General features: G+C 38.5%; 2 protein-coding genes across 3 annotated transcripts in view; both read right to left on the bottom strand.

Annotated features, from left to right (window-relative positions):
- Positions 1–26,395, bottom strand: part of si:ch73-138n13.1 (titin homolog) — a 348,772-nt gene that overhangs the window by 197,562 nt on the left and 124,815 nt on the right. The gene's annotated exons all lie outside the window — the stretch shown is intronic.
- On the bottom strand, positions 1,956–25,658 carry tmem150aa (transmembrane protein 150Aa). Of its 2 annotated transcripts, none has more exons than XM_061729790.1 (8): positions 25,576–25,658; positions 14,300–14,558; positions 13,644–13,691; positions 13,428–13,514; positions 8,936–9,003; positions 6,298–6,425; positions 6,006–6,183; positions 1,956–3,491 (listed from the first exon to the last, which is right to left on the bottom strand). In XM_061729790.1, exons 2-8 carry the CDS (start codon positions 14,362–14,364, stop codon positions 3,193–3,195), a joined length of 873 nt encoding a protein of 290 aa, XP_061585774.1. In that variant the 5' UTR covers positions 14,365–14,558; positions 25,576–25,658; the 3' UTR covers positions 1,956–3,192. The 2 variants fall into 2 exon arrangements, with proteins under 2 accessions (XP_061585774.1, XP_061585775.1); XM_061729791.1 differs by lacking the exon at positions 25,576–25,658 and adding an exon at positions 25,202–25,226.

The raw sequence follows: 26,395 nt of genomic DNA, 5'->3' as shown, positions 1-26,395 counted from the left end.
ATTTGGTACGACGGAGTATTAGGGCCAAACCAAGACAAAAAAAAATGGAAATTACAAGAATAAAGTCATAATATGAGAATAAAGTCGCAATATTAAATATATTATAAATATAACTTCACAAGGTGCTCAATATTCCTCATTTTTACACAGGGAGAAGAAGCTCTTCCTGTTAGAGTTCTCATAAATTATATTCTCATAATGTTACAACTTTATTCTAGTAATGTTACGACTTTTTTCTCGTAATTTCCTTTTTTTTTGTCTTAGTTTGCTCCTAATACTCCGTCGTACTTTGGTCATTTAAGAAAACAAATGAAACTCAGCATTCCAAGAATCCCAAGAAAACCATGTAATAATTTATCACTTTATTTCAGATTTGAATATAAATCTCTGTCAAAAGGAAAATGCCTAAATGATAGACAAAAAAAACAAACAAAGAAAACATACATATTTACATAATTTATAAAAAAAAAGGAAACAAAATCATCTGTGTTGATTAGAAGTTTCTCCGTCAGCTTTACGTTTCTGGAACAGATTCAGATTCAAACGTAACAGAAGCAGAACATTTGATAGAATCTGAATGTATGTAGTTCAGACACCGACAGCTCAGGCAGCCTTTTCAAATATAGTTTCTCTCCACAAACAAACCTCTAGAACATCTCACTGAAGTGCATTTGGACTACCAAACAAAGAAAGAAAAAAAGTTGTACAATATTTGGCGTTTGGTGAAAGTGAAGGTAAAAGCTGTTTGACCCTGATGTGAGGGTTAAAAGCTGCCGTTGGGAGTCCCAGACTCTTACAGTATACTGAAGAAAGAAAAGGCTACAGATGAACACGTTTAGTAACAAAAACTAATCTGGCAAATGAAGAGGAATAAGGCAGAAACAGTGCACTATTTCACACACCTACCAACTTCTAACAGGCAAAAACAGGAGAAAAATCAATCCAGTCAATCCCAGTCCTTTTTTTTGGCAAAGTGCAGAACAATTTAGGATCGCTGCAGTCACAGAAACAATAAAGACATGAAATCATTTGGACAGACAGCAACAGAAACTGCTACACAATCACGCTGCGTACGCAGCGGCAGAAATACTGTGATGTTCTGACTCTGTCAGAGCTGTGACTGCTGAACCGCCGGGGGAAAACTGAACCCTCAAGCCAGAGAGAGATGGGGGAATAAATTATTAAAGAAAAAAGAAACTGCAGCGTTCGTCTTTCAACATCACACCCACAAAAGTGTAAGAGGTAGGAGACATGACCTTTAAAACTGTATTGCTGGCATCCAGTGTCACTGACCGTTTAAAATAAAGTTAAAGTCTGTGCAGAAAGCAGAATACTGTGTGGATATGTGCTTTATGAAGGAAACTTCAGTACTGGCTCACTCTCGGGGAAGTAAAAGCATCGGTGGAGCAGTGCAGATCTGTGTCTGATTCACCAGCATCTTAAAGAGAGTTTGACTACAAGGAATGGTTTTTCTTTTAAATAAATCTCCCTGTAGCACCCTATAATGTAATAATTTCCTATAATGTAATAATTTCCTGAAAATGTAATAACGCCTGAAAATGTAATAAAATTTGCATTTAACTCAATCAAAAATGTAATAAAATCCAATAATGTAATAACTTCCCCAATAATGTAAAAATATCCTGACGGATATTGTTATAACATTTTTACCAATAATGTAATACCTTATTATATTATTGGGAATTTATTACATGGTACTCAAAGTCTGTAATTTAACCCAATAGTCATTCTGGTGTTTCAAATCCAGCGTATAAAACATTCTTAGATACTTAAAACACAAAATGTAGAACTCTGGACTGAAAATGAACATATATATTACTTATTTGTCAAGTATTACATTATCAGTTTTGGAAGAAAAAAAAAGACCCACCTGAAAATGTAATAGATTCCCAATAATATGGTATTACATTATCGGTAAAAATGTTATTACAATATCAGTCAGGATATTTTATTACATTATTGGTGAAGTTATTACATTATTGGATTTTATTACTTTTTCGATTGAGTTAAGTGCAAATTCTATTACATTTTCAGGAAATGATTACATTATAGGGTGCTACACTCCCTAATCGTTCGATACATGACACTTTTTCCATTCTATAAACTGTGTGGGAACATCTTGTAAAACGGTTTCCAATGGGAACAAAATGTCTTTATAACTTAATAAAAAGGCGTTTACATAAACTCGTCACTAAATAGAAAAGCTCTTCTCTAAACTCATAAGGCTTCCGAGGGTCCAGCCTGGAATCGGATCAGTGTGGACGAGAACTACGTTAGTAATCACGTTAATCAGATTATAGTTTCACTTCTCAAGAGCTCGAACTCCAACACTGACAAAAGGCATCATTCAAAATCTTTTGGATGATTGATGGCAGTTATTGCATCAGACATGAGATCCATGAAAGAGGGAAAAAGAATAAAAGAATAAAAGCAACCAATGTCAAAGACGTTGTTGGATCAAACTTGATCCTTCGCTGAAATGAGTAACAGCAACAGTAATGACGATGAGACCGACTTTTACACGAGCTCCTTTAAAAACCTTTACTTTTAATTATCAGTGCAAAGTATCAAAATCCTCAGTTTAATCTAATAAATTTGACATCCTTCAGACACTTTATTCCGTGTTGATTAAATAGAGCGTATAGCATTAAAAACCATATTTTAGATGCTTTTCCAACAATCACATTTTCCATTTACCAACGCAAAAAAATCCAACCAAAGAAAAAGTTTTTGCTATTCCATCTAGGTGTCGTGCAGAAATGAGCTAAAAAACACGGGGAAACACGGCCGGGACGCTCAGAAGAGTCAGCAGGGAAAGAGGTGAAAGAAATAATAATTATACAAAAAACGAGTGCGGGTTTAAAGAGTTCTCTTTTCATGAAAACAGTGACAGTTTAAAAACAAAAAAAAAGACACTTCTCTTCAGGAAACGCCGTGTTCTCATGCAGATTTGCCTCTTTCAGCCGAACTGGAGAACATTCATGGTTCCAGTGTCAGACTAGCTGTACATTCAACCTCCTTCAGTGGCCGTTTAAAAACAAATAAAAGAAGCTTGTACAGCATTTTCTATGGAAATACCTGGTGTTGTGTAAAGATACAAGTTGCCTCCTCTCCTTCCTGTGGAGCTGATGGAGCCCCGGTGGAGACGGTGGAGACGGTGGAGACTCTGAGCTACAACATGGCCGTGCTCTCCTGGGTACAGTTGAGATGTGTGGACGTGCTGCTGCCCCCGGGGGACTTGAGCCCCTTGGTGGCTCCGCCCAGCGTGGAGTTGCGGGAGCTGGTGGCCATGATGATGCCGGACCGGAGGTGGCTGCGCTGCAGGCCGGCCATCATGGTCTCCGTGGTGACGGTGCCGAACTCGTACGTGAAGGTGCCGTAGTAGACGAGGATCACCACGGTGAACACCCACTCACAGATGGCTGCGGCGTGCTGCAGGATGAAGCTCTCGTGGATGAAGAACATCCCACCTGGAAGAGGAGGAGTTAAGGAAGACAAACATCTCTGGCAGATCAAGGCCCAGTCCCAACACTCCCAACACTCCCAATACCCCTACTTTTCAGCCCTACCCCTAAATTTTGCACGTTCCCGTGAGGGTAGTGGTGTCCCAATTCCTCTTTCCACCTAGGGCAGGGGTCAGCAACCCGCGGCTCCAGAGCCGCCCTAGTGGCTCTGGAGCTTTTTCAAAAATGCTTGACCTTTTGTCCCTTTTTTTTTTTTCTTCTTATTTTTTTCCGTTTTTTCCTCTTTTTTTCTTCCTTTTTCCTTTCCTTTTTAATCTCGACATTTCAACTTTTTTCTCGAACTGCATAATGAAAAAAAAATCTTCCCCCAGTTATAACTGATAAAGAAACATGCAAAAAAAAAAAACATGGTGCACATTTCTTATTTTTTAGTGAATAAAATCAATATTTTGAGTTAGTTTCTGCATAAAAATGCGTTTTCATTACATTTCTAGCGAAAAATATATATTTTACTTTCATAATATTCTCTCAGTGAATGTACATAATCCCTCGTTTGCCCGTTGTTGCGAAGATCTCGCCAGAATAAAGGCTGATTTATGGTTCTGCGTTACACCAACGCAGAGCCTACGGCGTAGGTTACGTACCCTACGCCGTAGGGTCTGTTTCGATTTAACACGGACCCATAAATCAGCTCCCGAGCCGGCAGTCAGGCAGAAATCCCGAAATTTTCAGAGCAAATTTCTTAACAGGCGTAGCTACAACTGTTAGATTTCATCTATTAAACCAACATTTATCTTCCTAAATTATTTATTACAGGTTGCAGGTTGACCCGGCCGTGAGCTGCTGCTGCTCCGGACTCCTTATCTTATCTTATCGCCGAAAACATCGAATCAAATTTCTTAAGGCGTTATTTGGATAAACTGAGCCCAGGTTGGGGATCTTAACGGTTCCTTTTACGCCTGAAAAAATATTAAACTTAATAAAGTGGCATATTAACAGCGCTACAGCTGAAATTAAAACATCTTTTAGCTCTCAGCTTCCTGATTTTAGTGGTGGTGCTGAAAGTAGGAGAAGGGGGAGTATTGGGACAGACCTGGGATTTCAAGTGCCCTAAAATCTGTCCCTTCTTTTTTAGGGGTAGTGGTAGAAAGTAGGGGGAGTATTGGGATTGGCCCCAACATTAACACCCCCCCCCCTTCCTCCTGCAGCGGCACATGAGAGAATAATGACCGCTAAGATGAGAGATGTCACAAGTAGGGATGGGAATCGAGAACCGGTTCTCAGTGTTTCAATTCCTTGGATCATTTGCCTTTTTTCCAAATGATTCCCTTATCGATTCCAGTGAATGACGTCACCGCTCACGTTGCGCGGCATAAACGCTCGAAAGTTTGGTTACATTTTACCAAAAAGGACGACAACAGGGCGACTTGTTCTCCATAAGTCCAGAAAGATCGCGTATCCTTCCTGAAAAAGCAGATACGCTTATTTTTCTGCAAGAGAATTGTTAATTCTTCATAGTTGATGGTTGCAGAATTGCACAATACACAGTTCCATTAAACTTGAGTTGATTGTATTTGTCACTGGCTGACGTAGCTTTATTTTTGAGTGCTCAGCTCAGATATCCTTTTAAAAAAGAAGAATTTAAATTTCTATTAGAAGAATATTTGTTGTATTATTATTTAATATATTTATTTTCAAAACAAATCATTTTTTCTGGGGACCCCTTGACACCATCGAGGAGCTCAAGGTTGGGGACGTCTTAAGACCTCACTTGTATTTTTTTGTTCAAAGATATAAAACAAATCGTTAAACAGAATCGAAAATGGAATCGGAAAAATCTTATCAATTCCCATTCGTAGTCGCAAGCAGCTAGACCAGGGATCAGCAACCCGCGGCTCTAGAGCCGCATGTGGCTTTTTAGCACCGCCCTAGTGGCTCCTGGAGCTTTTTCAAAAATGTTTGACCTTTTTTTTCCTTTTTTTTCTTCTTTTTTTCCCTTTTATTCTCTTATTTTTTCTCTTTTTTTCTTCCTTTTTCCTTTCGTTTTTAATCTCAACATTTCGACTTTTTTCTCTAAATTTCGACTTTTTTCTCTAAATTTTGACTTTTTTTTGGCATTTCGACTTTTTTCTCGAGATTGTAATTCAACATTAATCTTGACATTTCGACTTTTTTCTCAACATTTCGACTTTTTTCTCGAAGTGCATAATGAAAAAAAATCTCCCCCCAGTTATAACTAATACAGAAACATGCAGCATGTGTTGTCTTCATTTTAAGGCTGAAACAAGACTTTTCATTTTTTGCGGCTCCAGACATATTAGTTTTTTGTGTTTTTGGTCCAATATGGCTCTAAAACATTTTGGGTTGCTGACCCCTGAGCTAGACCATAAGGGAGCCAGATGTCATATCAAATTATGATCAAGTTAATGTGAGAAAGAGTGGCAGTGATGAAGGGCCAAGTCTTAAAACCATTAGTGACTGAGATGAAGGAGTTTCTAATAAAACAGGAATAGTGGATACTGAGGACGAGAGAGATCATGGCTCCCAGCGCCAGAGCCACCCGGAAATGAGCCATCCAGTAGTCGAGGGCGGTCACGGCCACCCGGTAGGTGAGCACACACTGCAGGCACACGAACAGCAGCCCGGCTGGAAACGCAACACCAGCACCGACGTAGTGGAGAGATTTGGCGTGGTCCACCTGAGAGACACAAACAGCTGCATTTCCTCACATTCTCCTGCTTTTACACATAATCACAAGCATCTGCAGCGTTAAATTCAGCTGGATAAAGTGTAATTATGGTAAATTGTTTACCTGAAAGTTTCCCACCATCACCAGGCCGATGGCGTTGGTGCAGCCCGACACCAGAGCGCTGGTGTTGATCCAGCAGCGGTGGCTGTGCTCGATCACCTGGGCGTAGCGCAGGAAACACACCATCACCACTGCGGGGGAAATTATTAAACTTTATTCAGAAAATAATGAGATAAGACTGAATTACAGGCCTAAAGGCTACGGAGCCAAATCAAGGCCAAAAGTTTTGCTAATTTGAAAATAAAATTTGAACCTGAAAATTCAAGTTTTGATCATGAACTTATTTTTTTAGTTTAAATTTTTTTTTTCAGTTTCACATCTTTTTTTCAGTTTCAGACTTTTGGCCCCGATCTGGCATAGGGGGCGTGACATCAACTGAGAGGGGCGTGGCATCATTAGTGACAGCAGAACAGAAAAAATTCTTTATATTTGCAGCGTTTCTTTTATTTGCAGCAGCGTTTGTTTCTGTTTGCAGCGTTACTTTTATTTATATATATCATAATGGCCATAACGGATATTTATTGTACTCACTTTTTCTTCAAGTGCCATCAAGTATGATGCTCTTTATTACTTCCAGAGTTATTTAGGTTAAATTAAATTAAAGACTGGCAGTCAGCAACCTCTACCCTGGACAGTCTGGTCTACTCCTCCCACAGCTGCTCATCACACACATGATAGTATCACTACTAACACATGATAGTATCACTACTAACACATGATAGTATCACTACTAACACATGATAATATCACTACTAACAAATCACAGTAACAGTGTAGTTTCTGCTGAGGCCTCTCACTGTGAAATGCGAGGGAGGGGTGTTTGTTGACAAACAGAACATCTTCACCCCCCCAAAACTAGGAATGGGCAATATTTTACCGTTTTACACGATATACAGTCAGTAAAATTCCCCATGATAAATTCCCATTGATGACGTTTTTGTGTACGGATGAATGAATGAATGAATGAATGAATGAATGAATGAATGAATGAATGAATGAATGAATGAATGAAAGAAAGAAGTTTTTATCAATTCAATTTAATTGGTGTAGTTTAGTAGCATTTAGTATCTTTTACAGCAGTGTTTTGGCTCCAAAGACTGAATGTGGTGATAGATTTATAGTTACAAAGGTGGAGTTGAATTGGTATTTTTTTTATCGTCATTTTTATCGTTAGTGATACATTTTTTTGTCCATACCGCCCATCCCTACCCAAAAAAACAAACAATATTAAACCGTAAAATTAGGTGTCACTAGGCTTCTACACTTGAGAACTAAAGAAGCAATGCAGAAGATTTACACATGCAAGGAAACCAGATAATGAGCTGGGGGAGGGGGGAGCAGAAAAAAAAAGAAAAAGAGCGAAAGGTGAAATGATAAACATCAGCAGGGGGGAAGCAATTAAGAACAGGGGGGGGGGCGCTGGGGCAGAAGTGAGCGGTGATAAAACACCACACGGGTGAGTAATGGAGGAAGGCCGTGGAAGGTGCAGGGGGGGGGGCAGGAAAACTGCTTCATTATTGATCATTAAGCAGCCATGTAACTCCTGGAGGCTGCTGGCTCATCTATGTGGGAAACATGCAGGGGAAGCAAAACCTCAGCTGTATTACTTTTAGAAGGATGATTAAAGAGAAATGCAAATGCACGCACACAATTTTTGTAAAAAAGAAAAAAAAAGCAAACGCAGGCTCAAATTTATTACCATCATAATCTATTAAGTTTTTAACTTTTATACAAGTTCACTGCAAAGTACAGAGTAAGTTTATTTAGGGATGGGCGGTATGGACAAAAAAATTTATCATGATAATTTCTGGCATTTATTCTGATAACGATAAAAAAAATACCAATACAAAAACGTCATCAACGGGAATTTATCTTTCTTTCTTTCTTTCTTTCTTTCTTTCTTTCTTTCTTTCTTTCTTTCTTTCTTTCTTTCTTTCTTTCTTTCTTTCTTTCAGGCTCATATCCTCCCTCCCTCCCCTAGTGCCGTACTGTGGCGTATCACTCCGCCCAATCTAAAACAGACTAATCACTACAGATAAACTGACTAGTGTCATTATAGTCCCTGATTTACATCAGAATATAAAGAATAGATTTATAAAATAATGAACCCTGAATTACCAAAATAACCTTCTTAACTAAAATAAATCTCCTCTTACACTTATAAGGTGAGCATGAATCAATCTGTTTTATGATGTAAAATTGTATGTATTTATTTACTTTTATTTATTTATTTGATTTTAGTTAAATATCTGGAAAAGTAAAAAGTCAAATCATACATGAGAGAAACTATTCAGTTTATGGCAAAATATTTGTACTTAATGCAAACCTGACATTTACTTTTAGTTCAGTTTGTGGAAAATGGTTGGCCTGGGTTTCTCTTTAAAACTTAAACAGTTATAAAGCATTACAAACTGGAACAATAGGGCAAACGTACAGCATTGTTTTGTATTTTGTGTCTTTCAAATAAAAGACCATATTTTCCAGTCATATGTTCCTCATTCAAGGTTGTTAAAAAAATACTGCTACAATATCGTATCGTTATCGTGACCTCAGTATCGTGTATCGTATCGTATGGTGAGATTAGTGTATCGTTACACCCTAATCATCGTGCCATCGAGCCACCAGTGCAGCGAAGACTCACCCATGAAGGCTCCAACGTTGCCGATGAGGCTGAACAGGCAGCTCTCCGGGGGGAAAGAGCCACATTTACTACAGGAATGAAGACAATACACACTTAAAGTTAAGACCAAATACAAATAAATAAATGCTACATTTCCCTTCTTCTCCTCTACCACCTGATTAAAAGTTTCCTGAAATTTCCTAAAGAATGTTTAAAGTTTGTCCAGATGAAGCTGCAGCAGCTTTACACGACTTTACAGGGACCATATCTACCCAGCGGTATTCAAGTCAAGGAAACTGTGACGGCTCTGGCGACGACGACAGTTCAGCAACAAGGTGGTGACGGATTAGTGATCACAGTAAAAATAGTACAAAACAAAGTATTTACATTTCCCCACCAAACTGTATCATTTGTTACAGTATCTTTCTTCTACTATAACTTCTCTCTTTTTTTAAATTATAATCCATACTAGGGCTGGGCAATATGGCCTTTTATTAATATCTCCATATTTTTAGGCCATGTCACGATACACGATATACAGTTTAGGACGATATTATTAGCCCCCCTATGGAATTTTAAGTTTTTTCAAGTTTCTGGCAAGATCCTTTTTAGCAGAGCAAGGCGGTTCTAGCAGAGCATTCCTGAACATACAATTTGTCATTATATGTGCCAAAACATTTATATTTGTGCACCAAAACATTATTATGTAAGAAAAAGCTAAAATGACCAGGGACATTATTATTAGCCCTCTTGAAGAAATTACCATTTGTTAAGTCATCACACAAGCCACTTTTATGCAGTGATGTGCTTAACCTTCACAGGTGATGTGCATAAAGGTAATCAGGTCAAACAGGTGATTGCACTCAATTCAGTTAATTAACTCAAGCCAAAACATGGTATAAAAGCCTCATTATGGAGCTGGCAGTTGAGGAAGCAACATGCCAAAAACAAAGGAGATCAGTGTGGACCTCAGAATAAGAATTATAGATGTCCACAAAGCAGGGGAGGGATATACGAAGATATCCAACCGTTTCCAGGTGTCAAGGACTGGAGTGAGAGGCATCATTCAACGCTCCAAAGACAGCAACACAGTGCAGAAAAACCCTGGCAGAGGTAGAAAGAGAAAGATTTCAGAGAGACTGGAGAGGAAACTGGTGAGAGACGTGTCTAGAGACCCCAGATTAACTTCCAAGGCGCTGGCAAATGACTTGGCCACATCAGGAATCAGTACGTACACATGCAGCGATTCAACATGGTTGGAGATCTGATCAGATAATGACATGCAGAAGATTGGATCAACTTGTCTGATTACACATGCTGTTCTGAGATCAGACTGAATCAGCTTGAATAAGCCACTGTAACCAGAGCATGGCTGACTCCGTGACGCTAGGTGGCGCTGTACCCGAGGTAACCATGGTAACCATTTCAACAAAGAGCCACTTCCGGTTGACCTCCGCTTAACAATAATTATTTTGTAGCAATAACTTGAACACGTTAACTGTACCAGAGTAGAAGTCATCGTTCACTATTGTGCTTGGTTGCCACGCTGATGGACAGAAACTATGGTGACTTTTAAAAGAAAAGAAGCCTGATTTATGGTTCCGCGTTAAATCGACGCAGAGCTTACGCCGTAACGTACGCGGCGAAGCGCACCATACGTGTGCGTCGCCGCATAACCTACGGCGTTTTCTCTGCCTTGGTTAACGCAGAACCATAAATCAGACTTAAGGCTGCGAGCGGCGTGTGAGCGACGGATGACTGAGAGGGAGAAGAGTTTCTCCAGGAGTGAAGCAGCGCCGGGCGAATTATGCCACAGTTTGCAGATGGATTGTTGATCCGTGGGCTAACGTGTTTGCTGGGACTATTTTGCGAGCTTTTGCAAAAGCGTGCATTTCCGAGGCGCCGCACGGCACGGAACGTGACTCTGACAGCGAGAAGTTCGGACTGGCACAGCTGATTTAGCGGAGCTCTTTAATGCAGAAACAGAGGATGAGACTTAATGGGTTTGATTAATGTAAAAACTGAAATAAAGTAGCCTACAATCAAACAAAGTTTTGTTCCCGCTGTATTTTTAAATAGCACGCTTGTGTGCTTGTGTGTGTGTGTGTTGTTGTGTGTGTGCCTTTTCGGTCGGTGCGCCGTGTGTGTTTTAAATACAGAAATGACACAAGACTGTGCCTTTCCACACGGCGCCCGTATGGTCGCGAAAATACAGTATTTATATATGAAATGTCAGAATAGGAAATATTTTGACGACACCCCTGAAGCAGTCAAACGACACCCCAGGGTGCTACTACTGAGCAGCGTTGCGTCGTCTCCTTTCACTTCCGGGTGAATCCCCTCCCCCGGGGGAAAACCCCACCCGGGGGAAAATCTCGAGCATGCGCAGACTGTAATATCCATGTCCCCGTACACATGGCATTAACAAGGCGGTTGCGACTGGCTTATCTAGGTGCTGCAAGCGGGTTGATGAATCCAGTCTGATCAGATTGACTTGACTGACTTAAGGTGTTCACATGCAGTTTAAAAGTCAGTACGATGTGTGCAAATGATCTCCAACCAGTTTGAATCGCTGCATGTGCACGTACTGATTGTCTCGAAGAAGACCATAACTAGAGCTCTGCACAGGAATGACCTACGAGGGTGCAGACCAAGAAAAACCCCACTTTTGAGGAAGAGGCACCTTCAAGCCAGACTTCAGTATGCTCGAGACAACCTGGAGAAAGATTATTCATACTGGAAGCGTGTCTTATGGTCTGACGAGACTAAACTAGAGCTCTTTGGCCACAGGGACACTGCTTAGGTTTGGAGAAAAAAAGGACAGGCATTCAATCCAAAGAACACCATCCCCACAGTGAAGCATGGTGGTGGGAGTATTATGCTGTGGGGATGCTTCAGTGCATCTGGAACAGGAAATCTTGTCAAGGTGGATGGAATCATGAATAAAGAAAAATATTTGGCTATTTTGAAAGAGAACCTTAGGCAGTCAGCTGTGAAACTGGGTCTGAGACGTCACTTCATCTTCCAACATGACAAGGATCCTAAACACACCTCCCTCTTGGTGAAGAACTATCTCCAGACGACCAAAGTGAATGTCATTGAATGGCCTGCACAAAGCCCTGACTTAAATCCAATAGAAAATCTGTGGGGTGACCTAAAGAAACATGTCCATGCCAGGCACACATCAAATCTAGAGGAACTGGAGAGATTTGCCGAAGAAGAATGGGCCAGGATTCCTCAAATGAAGTGTGAGAGACTTGTTGTAAACCACAACAAATGTCTGCAGGCAGTAATACAGCAAAAAGGATACACAATTGACTATTAGGGTGTGGGGGGCTAATCATTTTGACTCTGGTAGTTTTTGTGTTTTGTATAATATCTTCATTTCTGAGTGGAATATAAAATAGTGTAAGCATCCAAAATAAAACTATAAAGTCTACAAAAAGCTGTGTTCAGTTTATTTGGTTAATATCACTTGGAAAACACTTAGAAAACAAGCACTATTTTGTAAGGGGGCTAATAAAATCTTCCTCAACTGTATATCTCTATATTTTGCCTTAGCCTTAAATTAACACTTTGATGCTACAATCACACCAGTATGATGATTCTATACGTCTACATTAAAACATTCTTGTTCATACTGCATTAATATATGCTCATTTTAAACTTTCATGCAAAAAGGGGGAATAAGTCAAATTTACCAAAACTGTATTTATTAAACAGTTACTAAGCAGTGAGTGGCACAAACATAAAAATTGTCTTTTCAAAATAGAAAGTGCACGTTGCATCTCTGACTCCCCGTCTGAAGAACATCTGCTAAGAACAAGTTCTGGTCCTGGTTTTACCTGATTTTATCCGGTTTTACCATGACCCAGCTTTAACCCTTGTACTGTCTTTGAGTCAAAATGACCCAGTTCTTCTATCCTTCTTTCCTCCTGCTCTCTCCTTCCTTCTTCCTTTCCTCTTTTCCTCCTTTTTTACCCTCCTTTACTCCTTTTTCTTCCTACCTCCCTTCCGTCATTTGTTCCTTTATTACCTTCTTTGCTTTTCCTTCTTCCCTTCCTTATTTTCTCCATTCCTTCCTTCTTCCCTCCCTTCTTTCTTTCCTTTTCTCCCTTCCTTTCCCCCTTCCTTCCATCTTTCCTCCCTTCCTTACTTCCTTCCTTCCTCCTTTCTTCCTTCTTTCCTTCCTTCTTTCCTCCCTTCACCCTCCCTTGACCCTCAGACAGCCCAAGTGTTAACACAAACCTCTGTTCAGAAACACCGATCTAGATCCTGCATGAACACGTGGAGTTAAAGTCTCCCGGTGCTTACAGAGCTGCCGTCGTACTTCCCTGTTTTCAGAGGCTTATTTGCAGATTAACCCACGCTTTGCATAAATGGCATATTTGTAAAGACCAACACAGAACCACAAGCTAACAAGATGCTCATTTGTCCCCAAGATGCCTTTGTTGACACAGAATGTCTTTTGTATGTAGGACAAAGACGTAGTGTAGCAGGAAGTGGAGCAGACCTGATGAGGGGGATGTCCTGGATGGTGCAGCACGTCTTGGGGAACCCTGGCCGGGGCAGCTCCTCTGTGCATGTTACATTGTAAGACCTGGAACAGCAACACATTTACTTCAGTTTAGTCGCAATCTGGAGTCAAAATATTAATAATAATTTAAAAACAAAACAATCCTGAATGATCTTTTCAATAGAAGGACAAAACAATGATAGAATCACATACCAGTTCTCCACAGGACACACATGGTGATTCATCACAGCCATGGCATATCTAAAGGGAGAAAGAATAGGACAATAGAAAGGATAAATGTCATGCATTTCGGAGCAGACTGATCTAATCCAAGGAAAAAAAAAAAATGTATTAATGACTTAAAAAAAAGAAAGGACATTAGATCTGACTCAAAAGTATCCCCATGCCTTTTTATTAAGCAAACTTTGGTGGGGTGGGGTGTAAAATTAAATGTTAAACATGATGGTATACAGGACTGTCTTAGAAAATTAGAATATTGTGATAAAGTTCTTTATTTTCTGTAATGCAATTAAAAAAACAAAAATGTCATACATTCTGGATTCATTACAAATCAACTGAAATATTGCAAGCCTTTTATTATTTTAATATTGCTAATTATGGTTTACAGTTTAAGATTAAGATTCCCAGAATATTCTAATTTTTAGAGATAGGATATTTGAGTTTTCTTTAGCTGTAAACCATGATCAGCAATATTAAAATAATAAAAGGCTTGCAATATTTCAGTTGATTTGTAATGAATCCAGAATGTATGACATTTTTGCATTACAGAAAATAAAGGACTTTATCACAATACTCTAATTTTCTGAGACAGTCCTGTAAATGACAAAGGAACAGAAACACACACTTACACTATCCATATTCCTGTGATGGAGAAGGCAGACAAGCTGACAGGCAGGACGATCCAGGCAGTCATTGGTCTGGCAGTGAGCTGGTTTTGTCCCAAGCATGGGGTAAGACGTGATCGTTGAACTTGATTGGCAACAGGACAGGAGGGATCAGGTGGGGGGAGGACGGGGATACGGGGTCACTACACAGGGAAACACACACGGGAGGGGGGGGCATGAGAGGACAAAGAGGGAATGGCACGACTCCTCGGGACCCAGCAACCTAGGAAGAAAAATAAAGGGCACTTATTAGTTATTGTCCCAATCGATCGGGCTGCATTTTCAAAACATCGGTATCGGCAAAAAAACTATCGGGACATACCTAGTTATTAATGTTTTTAATATACATTAAATCGTTTTATATTGTTGCATTTAACGTCGTAAGCGAAACTAACATGGTTTACATATTTAAATTGTGAAATGTTCTATCTGTTCATGTTCATTAAGCTGCTGATATTCATTCATCCATTCAGAATGTTGCACTAAGGTTAAGCCAAAAAGTATTTTAATTTTCTTGTGTTTGTGAGTTTGACTGGATGTCATTCAACTACCTCTTTATTTATTTTAGTTATTGCACTATTCTGCACTTTTTGTTTTAGTTTACAATTTCATGTTTTTACATTTTGTGGCACCAGAGCTGATAAACTTTGTTGAAATAAATGTCCATGTTGTTTCCAATGGACAATAAAAGAAACTTGGGATAATTTAGTTTTAGTCGTCTTTTTTTTTTTTTTTTTTTTTAATTCATGGCAAAATGGATCTGATCGGGAAAAAGTATCGGAAATATATCGGGAGCAAAAAAAAGTGATCGGATCGGGAAAAATTGGGATCGGCAGAAACTCAAACTCAAGTGACCGAGATCTAAAAAATCCTGATGGGGACAAACCTAGTACTTATGAATTCAGTCAGACAACTGTAACAACAGAGTCACAACTGGAAAACAGTGACAAAGTTGTAACTAATGAGTTTCCAATTTCCTTCAGTCTGCTCAACTGTCATGTTTCATGTCAGCTTTATAAAAGAACAGGTTACACCGTTTGGCGTTCTGGACGACGTGTTTACAATACTAAAGGAATAAAGACAATCTGCAACTATCTTAGAGAATCAACTATTACTCCCAAATCAATGTGGGAAGGTTAAGACCACTTACAAAAAAACGGAGTCCATTGTGCAGTGATAAAGATTAACAAGCTGAAAAGAACCAAGACAAAGTCATGACAGGGAAACAACTGGACCCTCGAGAAAGTTCAGAGCAAACCTAAATCAAAATCCACCACCCTGACACAACAGCACTATTACAGCTGGGGATCAATTCAAATGTCAAGAATCGATTCGATTACGATTCTTAAGATTCAGAATCGATTATCACCATTTGATTTGATATTGATTTGGGTTAGTGTTGCCTGGATTATATGACTGTAAAATAACTATTGAAATAATTATTTCACAATAATTATTGTGAAATAACTCAAATAGGCATTTCAATATCCATATAAAGTACAAAAAAAAAAGAAATTGCAACAGCTCAAGCAGTAAACAGATTATTTTAGCTTGTCTGATTTATTCTGTCACCAGACACAGCTGGACATGAAGCACCGGGTATTTTTCAGGTATTTCATGACAAACCGTGTCCGATAACAGAGAAACCAAACAAGCTCTAGTAAATATAGATAATATGAACTTCATTGAACTAATATAACATTTAGAAATTTAAGCTGAAATGTCCAGCATTTTCTCTAAAGAAAAGTTCATTTAGTTGAGGAGTTTTCAAAACTACTGGGATTAAAGTTCACCAGGCAAAAACGTAATGATGGAAAAATTAAATAAAAATATATTTTTTTAATCAAAATAAATAAAAATAAATAAATTGATCTTTAGACATACAAACCGATTTTTAGGAATTCATATGAGAATCGATTTAGAATCAGAAAATCGATTTTTTTTCAACACAGGCCTAAGTACTATGACGTTGAAATAGTTCACATTTTCACACAACCGTGGGTTAACTGGCACAGGAAACTATGTAGCACTGAAACCATGACAACAAAATAGAAATCATACTTCTCACAATTAGAGCAACTCCTACTAGCAGCTTATGACAAGAAAACTAATACTGAAAAAAAAACAGCCAAGTAGAACTTAGCAAGAGATTACTAACTGCATAAATGAGTGCGAGATCATGTAAATAGAAGAGCAAAAAATGTGACTTTTGGAAGTCATTTTCATGATACACTTGTAGTGGAACTCACCAGGTCATGTCCTATTGAAGTCTATACTCTGTCCATTTCTAGAGAAATAATAGAAGAACCATTGCTGCATTCAATTCAAGCCAATAGGGAGACGGATGAAGTCCGTAAAATAGCTAGAGGGCCAGAAACACACCCGTCACTCCCCCGGGGATCTGACTCTCAGCGTCGATAGAGAATAGCCCATCGTCGATAGCAGGATCTACCCAGGATACCGGTGCATTGGTGGCTACAATATATGCATTTTAAAGTGGATTCCTGCTTTAACAGCCCCATCACTGTGGTGTCTTCCCTTTGTACAAGAATCACCAAACAGTTGCCATGCCAACCTGTGTGCATCACCAACGCTGTAGGGGCAAACAGCAGTAGACAGTGTTTGAATAGATGTTGGGCAGTCCTATGCTTTAACATATTTGAAACGCCGGGCTGCAGAATGTTGGTCAATGCAAAGTATTTGTATAAATTGAAAGTCCTGAGAAAGGAAAGTTTTTATGTAACAGTAACCAGGGCCATCGTTGGTAAATATGCACCCAATACTCAATACAGGACTGTCTCAGAAAATTAGAATATTGTGATAAAGTTCTTTATTTTCTGTAATGCAATTAACAAAAACAAAAATGTCATACATTCTGGATTCATTACAAATCAACTGAAATATTGCAAGCCTTTTATTATTCTAATATTGCTGATCATGGTTTACAGTTTAGGATTAAGATTCCCAGAATATTCACATTTTTTGAGATAGGATATTTGAGTTTTCTTAAGCTGTAAGCCATGATCAGTAATATCAAAATAATAAAAGGCTTGCAATATTTCAGTTGATTTGTAATGAATCCAGAATGTATGACATTTTAGTTTTTTTTAATTGCATTACAGAAAATCACAATATTCTAATTTTCTGGGAGTCCTGTATACGATTAAGTTGAGATGGTGTGTTGCCATGGTGATTAACAATACTCATTGCTTTTTGGAACCAAAAACACAGCATTAATGTATTCAACCAGCCAAGAAATAAAAACCTGCTTTCGCATTTAATTGTTATGGTTTGTTTAACTTTAAAATTGAAGATCCATTTAATGTAAAAAAAAAAAAAAAAAAAGACAGAAACACAAGGATGAAGAAACTACTCACACTTTTGATAAAAATTATTAATCAAAGTACTTTTTATAACTGTAAAACTGTGAGTGGTGCTGCATTGAAGCAGAAATTGTAGGCGAGTATGAGCTCAATGTTCAACTCAACTGTCTCTGAATGTGTGTCAGTCACTGCTCAGAACAAAAGACAGAATATTGTGTATATATATATATATATATATATATAATAGACAGAAGGCAATATTTACTGTAAAGGAATAGCATTCTGCAGCAGGACTTCATAGTGTTTGTGCTGCTTCTCGTGAATGTAACCTAGTCTCATCTTTCATAATGGTCTTAACAATATGGACCAGGACCAAATGTCTACTGATGCTACAAATTTAAAAAATGTTTTTTTCCTCTGTAGGATAAGCGCTTGGTGAAGGTCAGTTATGGAGTAACGACAGCTGTATCACTTTACACCGTGCCCAGATACGAATGTGTTCCTGGCTCAGAGGGAACATGAGTGGGGACAAAGGGGACAGGGAATGAATATGAACTCAAACAAAATGACTTTTGTGTCCGACACAAACAGGTCTGGTTCCTAAACAAAAAGCTCAGAGGAAACTGTAAAAAGAGAAGACTGTAGGGAACTAGAAAGCTTAGGTTCTTCAGCTACAAAGAAAAGGCAGGCCAGCCTTTCATCACTGTGGTAGTAAACACCAAATATATGCCCCATCAAAGACAGTTTGTTTTTAATTTTAATTACTAAAAGTCATCAATAACTTGCTGATAGTTGCCCAACTCATACATGAAATTCCATGAAACTCAATTTATCTGTAGAAAAAGGTTCACTATTTGTAACAGGCAGACATAAGCATTCACACCATCTTGTGTCATTGTCCAATCAGGTGGAATCAAGTAGAAAAGTGTGTTTTTCTATGGAAGATTGTCGTTAGCTGTGACATCAAATAACAGCCACCAGTAAATACCATCATATCTATCATCTACACCATTTTATACTATTTTAGGGCCAACTGGCTTCTACTGGAGCTCGTCTCTGCTCTCTTCACGTAAATATTAAAAACATTATCAATGTTAAATCATATAGCTAAAAATAGATAATCTTGTAATTTTAGACAGTAACTATTTATATAGTGACTGTTGATGTTTGTCAATGACTCATCACACCAATTACGCAATCAAAATGTAATATACCTAAAAAAATAACTTCATGCTGAGTGTGAAATGTCTCACCAAATATTAAGAAATATTCAATTTCAGTTAAAGCAGCACAACGTAACTTTCAGCTTTTCTGAGTTTGGCGGCATCTTTTGGACAAAAGCGGTAGTGCTTTACCAGAAAGAACACTACGTTTCCCATGAGCACCAGCGCGTACTGCCGGAAAACTCCTGTCCCGTCACTGCATTTGTTTTGAGAGAAGACAGGACGCTTTTCTGTTTCACCAAGTGAACAGACGGAACGCAAAAAAAAAGATGTTAAACTGCTGGAAAGGAACTGGAATTTACCGGGATACCTTAAACAAGGAAGCCAGGGAGCGGTATATGGAGAAAATAATGATTATTAACGGTTTGGATCCATAAGAAATCCCTACTACAGAGTGGAGCTCCTCGTCGGAGCTCCACTCTTTAGAAGGATTTACTGCCACAGTTCTGCAGAACCCACGTCTTAGGCTACATTGTTTAGGAGTGTTTGGCAGCTGCTTTGGTAAATGTTTGACTCGCCATGTGTTTCAATACATTTGTATAATAGTACAACATACAGTACATGTTTTGTATTACTCTTACTTCTCTTTTCTTTTTTTTGACTGCTATATTATGCGGAAGAGGCTCCGAGGCGTGAGCAATATTTTTTTTTCCTTGTGAGATTATTTTTTTCCTCTGCAACTACAAATCAAATAGTTAATATTTTTTCCTCAACAAAATTAATCGCACCGCAGAGAGCTGGCCAACAACTGGGTTTAGCTGGAGTAATGGGGAATAAAACCCGTTTGAATGATCCGACCCCGGTCTGTGAGTGTTTGTTTGTGGTTTAATAAACCCGTGTTTTGATCCGACGCCCGTCTGTGAACGTTATGTTTGGTCGGACTCGTTACAGCCGCGATCCAACCGAGCCGACGACTCTTTTACTCTATTAATTTGTTATCTCAGATAATTGGCCGGCCTCCGTGGTTCTGCCTCCGAGCAGGAAAGCGGTGAAAAGTTAAACCATTAGGATCTTTTCCCCACGTCTGTTGTGTGTGGAGCTGCTGCAGCTACAACACAGCAACGGGTTACCAGCTTCTGCGGAGCTGCGCTCCACGCCTCGCCCATTTTAGTCTCGACTACGAATCGGGAAGGAGGGGGAAGTGACGTATGCCGTAAAGCAGTCAAAGCCGTAAAAATGTGTAGTTTTTTAGTGTGGCAGGTTTCCTACCATGCTCCTCAAAGTTACATAGTGCCAGTGAAGGCGATACAGATCCCTCAGACCATGACAGAGGTTCATTAAACCTGTTGGAAGTTGATGTACCATCACAATGATGATGATGAAATATTAGATTAAGGTGGAAAAGTTACATAGAGTTGCTTTAAACCCATTCTCAACAACTGCTTAGTTTGAAGTCAGCAGTATTTGGTGCTGTTGTGTTTTTAAGGGAAGATAAGGTACGTTAGGATTACTGTATTTTCCGCACTATAAGGCGCACCTTAAAGCATTTAATTTTCTCAAAAACCGGCAGTGCGCCTTTTATATGATCATTACGGTAATGTCTGTTACTGTAGTCAGGGGGATTGTAGCTACTGTAGTTGGTGTCGCCAAAGTAACGGCGCTAAAAACATCAGGAATCGTCACAGACGTTCAAGATGACAGCAGCGATGCTGACTCGCATAATGGCGACTTTGACGGAGCAAAGCTTGTTTTTATTTTGTTAGTAAAGTTTGACATATGGTACTTTTCTTCTTGTTTTTTGTTTTTTTTGCATTTGCTGTAGGATTTTGTAGCATTTCCTGTAGCGCAGCTCCATCAGGTAGATACGTAACTCAACCCCAGCCACTATAGTCGGTATTTTACCAGATATTTAGTGCGCCATATGGAAACAGTTTTTAAATACGTCATTCATTGAAGGTGCGCCTTATAGTGCGGAAAATATGGTAATTAGCCTCCAATTAGGGGTAACCGTCTCTCTCAATAATATAATACCCACTACATTCTGTATAACAGAGGACAATGACTGACTTGTCCCAGTGACGGCTCCATCTCTCACAGACGCTTCTGCATCTGAAAACGACACCAACAGACCTCAAGCAGCAGTCGCAGCAATGCTGTATACACAATACTGTACTGTTGGTTTGGTTTGATAAATGCTGCCACACAAACACGTTATAATCACAGATCTGATCCAGGGAGTGATGGCCGTCAGCCTCAGGATCAATCAAACATAAAACCTAGATGAGGTGGCTATACATTATTTTTGTTCCTTGGACCCCACAGATCAGTAAGTTTAGGTTTCTCTCAATATCATGATACAAGTTTTGGGGAGACAGATACAATTACCTTAAACCTGAAGTTGTGAGGGCTTTGAAAACATGATTTTTTTTTTAAGTAGTGTGCAAGTTAAAATTGAACTAAGAAAAATGAGAAAAACAAGATGCTAAAAATAAATGTAATGCTTTTACTGACTTAAAACGGTTAATCTGTCAATCTTCTCACTAAAACATCACAGCTGCACTCCAGCAGTGCATTTAAGAGACATGATGCATCTGGAGAGCCCGACACATAAGATCATCATTCAGCAGTGGGGACACATTTCTGATCAATATATGATATATATATTCAACTTGGTTACTTCTTTCTCCCTGCGTGAAGGCAAGGCAAGTTTATTTGTACAGCACAATTCAACACAAGATAATTCAAAGTGCTTTACATCCACATTAAAAGCAGCAAGACACAATTAAACAGTAAATAACAAATCAAATAAAATGATAAGAAAAGAGGTAAAATAATAAAAAGCACAAGTTGTTAAAAGTAAGGGCAGTAGAGTACCGCAGGTAAGTATTTCATTTAAGAGTACGCTTCAGTAAACAGTAATGTTTTTATCCTGATTTAAAGGATCTACAGTTGCAGCAGACCTCAGGTCTACAGGAAGTTTGTTCCACCGGTGAGGAGCAGAATAACTGAACGCTGATGAACCTTGATTGGTTCTGGTACCACAACAAACCAGATCCAGATGAACCTCAGGGGTCTGGGAGCTTCATAGGAACTAACAGATCCAGCATGGATTTTGTCTTTGTAGACCAGCAGTAAAACTTTAAACTCTATCCTTTGACTCACTGGAAGCCAGTGTAGCGATTTCATGACCGGTGTAACATGGTCCAGTTTCCTGGTGTAACATGGTCCAGTTTCCTGGTATAATATGGTCCAGTTTCCTTGTATAATATGGTCCAGTTTCCTGGTGTAATATGGTCCAGTTTCCTGGTGTAATGCGGCCCAGTTTCCTGGTGTAATGTGGTCCAGTTTCCTGGTGTAATGTGGTCCAGTTTCCTGGTGTAATGCGGCCCAGTTTCCTGGTGTAATATGGTCCAGTTTCCTGGTGTAATGCGGCCCAGTTTCCTGGTGTAATGCGGCCCAGTTTCCTGGTGTAATGCGGCCCAGTTTCCTGGTGTAATGTGGTCCAGTTTCCTGGTGTAATATGGTCCAGTTTCCTGGTGTAATGTGGTCCAGTTTCCTGGTGTAATATGGTCCAGTTTCCTGGTGTAATATGGTCCAGTTTCCTGGTGTAATGTGGTCCAGTTTCCTGGTGTAATATGGTCCAGTTTCCTGGTGTAATATGGTCCAGTTTCCTGGTGTAATATGGTCCAGTTTCCTGGTGTAATATGGTCCAGTTTCTTGGTGTATTATGGTCCAGTTTCCTGGTGTAATATGGTCCAGTTTCCTGGTGTAATGTGGTCCAGTTTCCTGGTGTAATATGGTCCAGTTTCCTGGTGTAATATGGTCCAGTTTCCTGGTGTAATATGGTCCAGTTTCCTGGTGTAATGCGGTCCAGTTTCCTGGTGTAATGCGGTCCAGTTTCCTGGTGTAATGCGGTCCAGTTTCCTGGTGTAATATGGTCCAGTTTCTTGGTGTATTATGGTCCAGTTTCCTGGTGTAATATGGTCCAGTTTCCTGGTGTAATATGGTCCAGTTTCCTGGTGTAATGCGGTCCAGTTTCCTGGTGTAATGTGGTCCAGTTTCCTGGTGTAATGTGGTCCAGTTTCCTGGTGTAATATGGTCCAGTTTCCTGGTGTAATACGGTCCAGTTTCCTGGTGTAATGTGGTCCAGTTTCCTGGTGTAATATAGTCCAGTTTCCTGGTGTAATATGGTCCAGTTTCCTGGTGTAATACGGTCCAGTTTCCTGGTGTAATGTGGTCCAGTTTCCTGGTGTAATATAGTCCAGTTTCCTGGTGTAATATGGTCCAGTTTCCTGGTGTAATACGGTCCAGTTTCCTGGTGTAATACGGTCCAGTTTCCTGGTGTAATACGGTCCAGTTTCCTGGTGTTTGTAAGGACTCTGGCGGCAGCGTTCTGGATCAGCTGCAGCTGCCTGATTGATTTCTTGTTAAGGCCTGTAAAGATGCCCTTGCAATAATCCAACCTACTGAAAATGAATGCATGAATAAGTTTTTCCATGTCTTGTTTAGACAGAAACCTTAATTTAGCTTATGTTTTTCAGGTGTTAATAGGCAGATTTAGTGATAAACTTTAGAAGTAAGGCATGGGCAGTAATCTATGAATGGATTTGACAGCTTTTGAAAAGGAATCAATCACCTTTTGTCTCACTGATTGTTGGACGGGTGGGGTGAAAAGGTCATTTTTTATTACGTTCAGTAGCTGCCTTGTACACCCCGCTTCAAATTCTGGATGGAAGTTAAACAGCCAGATCCCTCATCGCCATCTATCATACGTTTTTGAAATGTTTTGATTTCAGAGATGATGTATCTGTAACGTAACGTTTAGTTTTACACTAAAGTAGTAATCACAGTAGTAATGGACAATAACAACATGATGTGCAATATCTCCCTACCTCTTTCTCGTACTTTTATTGTCATTCCAATGTATATACTGTTTATATTTTTTTTTATTATATACTGCTGCATCTTCAACTGCTGCACAAAGCAAATTTCCCCACTGAGGGAGGAATAAAGGATAAAGGAATAAAGGAATTATATGTGTATGTATGCATGTGTGTGTATATATATATATATATATATATATATATATATATATATATATATATATATACACACATATATGTAGGTATGTATGGGTGTATGCGTATGTATGGGTATACATATATATATGTATGGTGTGATTATGTGTGTAAGTAGATATATACAAAGATATACAGGACTGTCTCAGAAAATTAGAATATTGTGATAAAGTTCTTTATTTTCTGTAATGCAATTAAAAAAACAAAAATGTCATACATTCTGGATTCATTACAAATCAACTGAAATATTGCAAGCCTTTTATTATTTTAATATTGCTGATTATGGCTTACAGTTTAAGATAAAGATTCCCAGAATATTCTATTTTTTTTAGATAGGATATTTGAGTTTTCTTAAGCTGTAAGCCATGATCAGCAATATTATAATAATAAAAGGCTTGCAATATTTCAGTTGATTTGTAATGAATCCAGAATGTATGACATTTTAGTTTTTGTAATTGCATTACAGAAAAATCACAATATTCAAATTTTCTGAGACACGACTGTAGAGCAGATACAGTATAGTGTAAATAAGTATATTTATATAAATATTTATATGGGCATGTGTGTACAAATATATAGAAATATTCAACTATTTGTATGTATGTATAGGTATGTGTGTGAGTATAATTACAGTATCTAATAATAATAATAATAATAATAATAACAATAATAATAATAATACTGTTATTTAGCAGTGTGAGTACAGTGTGTGAATATTTATAAATACAGGTTAAATGATCAGTGAATGGGGGTAGGATTAAATAAATTTACACTTCTTCCTACTCCTTTTTTGGCACATGTAAATCAAGATAACTAGTTTTAAAAGGATGAAACTCTTTGTTTTGTCGTTTTGTTTTCTTAAACTTCTCATGAAGTGTTTTTTTTTTACATGTACAAAAATAAAATAAAACAAATCAAATCAAAAGGACAATCTAATGTAATCTAAAAAGGGAAAATTAATTTTCTGTTAACAATTAACCTGACAGTTTTTTTGAAGATAATGTGATAAACACCAGTTATGCATTTACTTCTCAATGGCCCAAAAAAAATAAAAAAAAATAAAAAAAATCGAGTGACTCGTAAAAAAAAAATGTCAAATTTACAAAAATAAATTAAAAATACAAATACAAATACGAGCCATTAAAACTCGACCCCCACTGCCATTTTGAACAATTATACGTAACTATTCTTAAAAAGACTCAATAGAACTATGACAGCGTAGATCCAGCGAGCATTTAATCCTATTAATTCAGTCATTTATTTCCAGGGAGCCACTTTAAGCAGATAAACTAGTTTTCTCACCTGAACCGGTTAAATGCCGCGTTCCATTTATCTCGGAAATCGGAACTGGGAACTGGGCATGGCAGCCATCTTGGAATGGTAACTCGGAGGTGGTGAAGCTTCTCCCACTTTCCCAGGGGGAACTCCGACTTCAAGGGGCGTTCCAGTTGAAAATTCCGACTTAGAACTGGGAAATTCCGACTTCCGAGGACAAATGGAACGCGGCAAAAGCCCGTTAGCCTAGCAGCTAGTTAGCCTGCACTTCCTCACTTGTGATTCTTGATCTGGATTTCTGCAAGGCTTTACGGCAAAACTACGGCCAAACGTGTGTTTAGAGGAGGAATGCATGGATTAAAACCCGGGAACCTAAAGGGACAACATAAAGGAACACCTACCTTCTACCTGCTAAGCCTCAACAACCTTGGTTTCCCTTTAAACGTCGTTTTTTTGTAGAAATAAGGCTCATTGTGGAGACAACTTCCGCTCAAGATTTTCAAAATTAAATACTACATCGTTCATTTTTACAGAGATACTAGTACTCGAGTTGTAAAAAAAAAAATCAGGGGGGGATTGGTGGATTTGATCATATGGGGACAGATAATTTGTGCTGATTACAAATAATATAATATATTACAAATAATAGCAGTGACCAAAACACCTGCAGAAATACTGCAGGAATGACATAGCAGCAGTTAAATGCAGCCTTCTGTAAGCTTTAAATATCCACTGGACTTACATCAAATACATCAAAACACAACAATAAAAAACACTTTTCTGAACTTATCAATATGACTCTGTCCTTCACAGGATAAGTAACATGGATCACTGCAAAAACTCACAATCTTAACAAGAATATTTGTCTTATATCTAGTTAAAATGTCTCGTTTTTGTAAAAAAAAAAATCTCATTGCACTTAAAACAAGACTCATCACTGGAAAAGACAACAATTTTCACCTGTTTCAAGTAGATTTTCACTTGAAATAAGTAGAAAAATCTGCCAGTGGAACAAGATTTTTTTGCTTGTAATGAGAAGATAAATCTTGTCCCATTGGCAGATTTTCCTACTTATTTCAAGTGAAAATCTACTTGAAACCGGTGAAAATTGTCAAATAAGTTATTTTTCTGGTGTTATTTTTCTGGTGATGACTCTAAATGTTGAAATAGCAGTAAAACCACATTCATTGATGAAATGACATAAGGGATGGAAAGGAGGGA

This window comes from Cololabis saira, chromosome 9 (assembly GCF_033807715.1).
Source record: "Cololabis saira isolate AMF1-May2022 chromosome 9, fColSai1.1, whole genome shotgun sequence".
NCBI lineage: Eukaryota > Metazoa > Chordata > Actinopteri > Beloniformes > Belonidae > Cololabis > Cololabis saira.
The sequence above is the reverse complement of the archived record's forward strand: the minus strand, read 5'-3'. Positions and strand labels throughout refer to the sequence as shown.

Bases quoted from the DNA above. Each gene is read 5' to 3' on its own strand.
- tmem150aa (XM_061729790.1), bottom strand. From the start codon at position 14,364: ATGACTGCCTGGATCGTCCTGCCTGTCAGCTTGTCTGCCTTCTCCATC. The intron at 6,426-8,935 runs GTGAGTCTTCGC...TTTCCCCCGCAG, and splicing joins CAACGTTGGAGCCTTCATGG to TGGTGATGGTGTGTTTCCTG. The intron at 6,184-6,297 runs GTAAACAATTTA...TGTGTCTCTCAG, and splicing joins TGATGGTGGGAAACTTTCAG to GTGGACCACGCCAAATCTCT.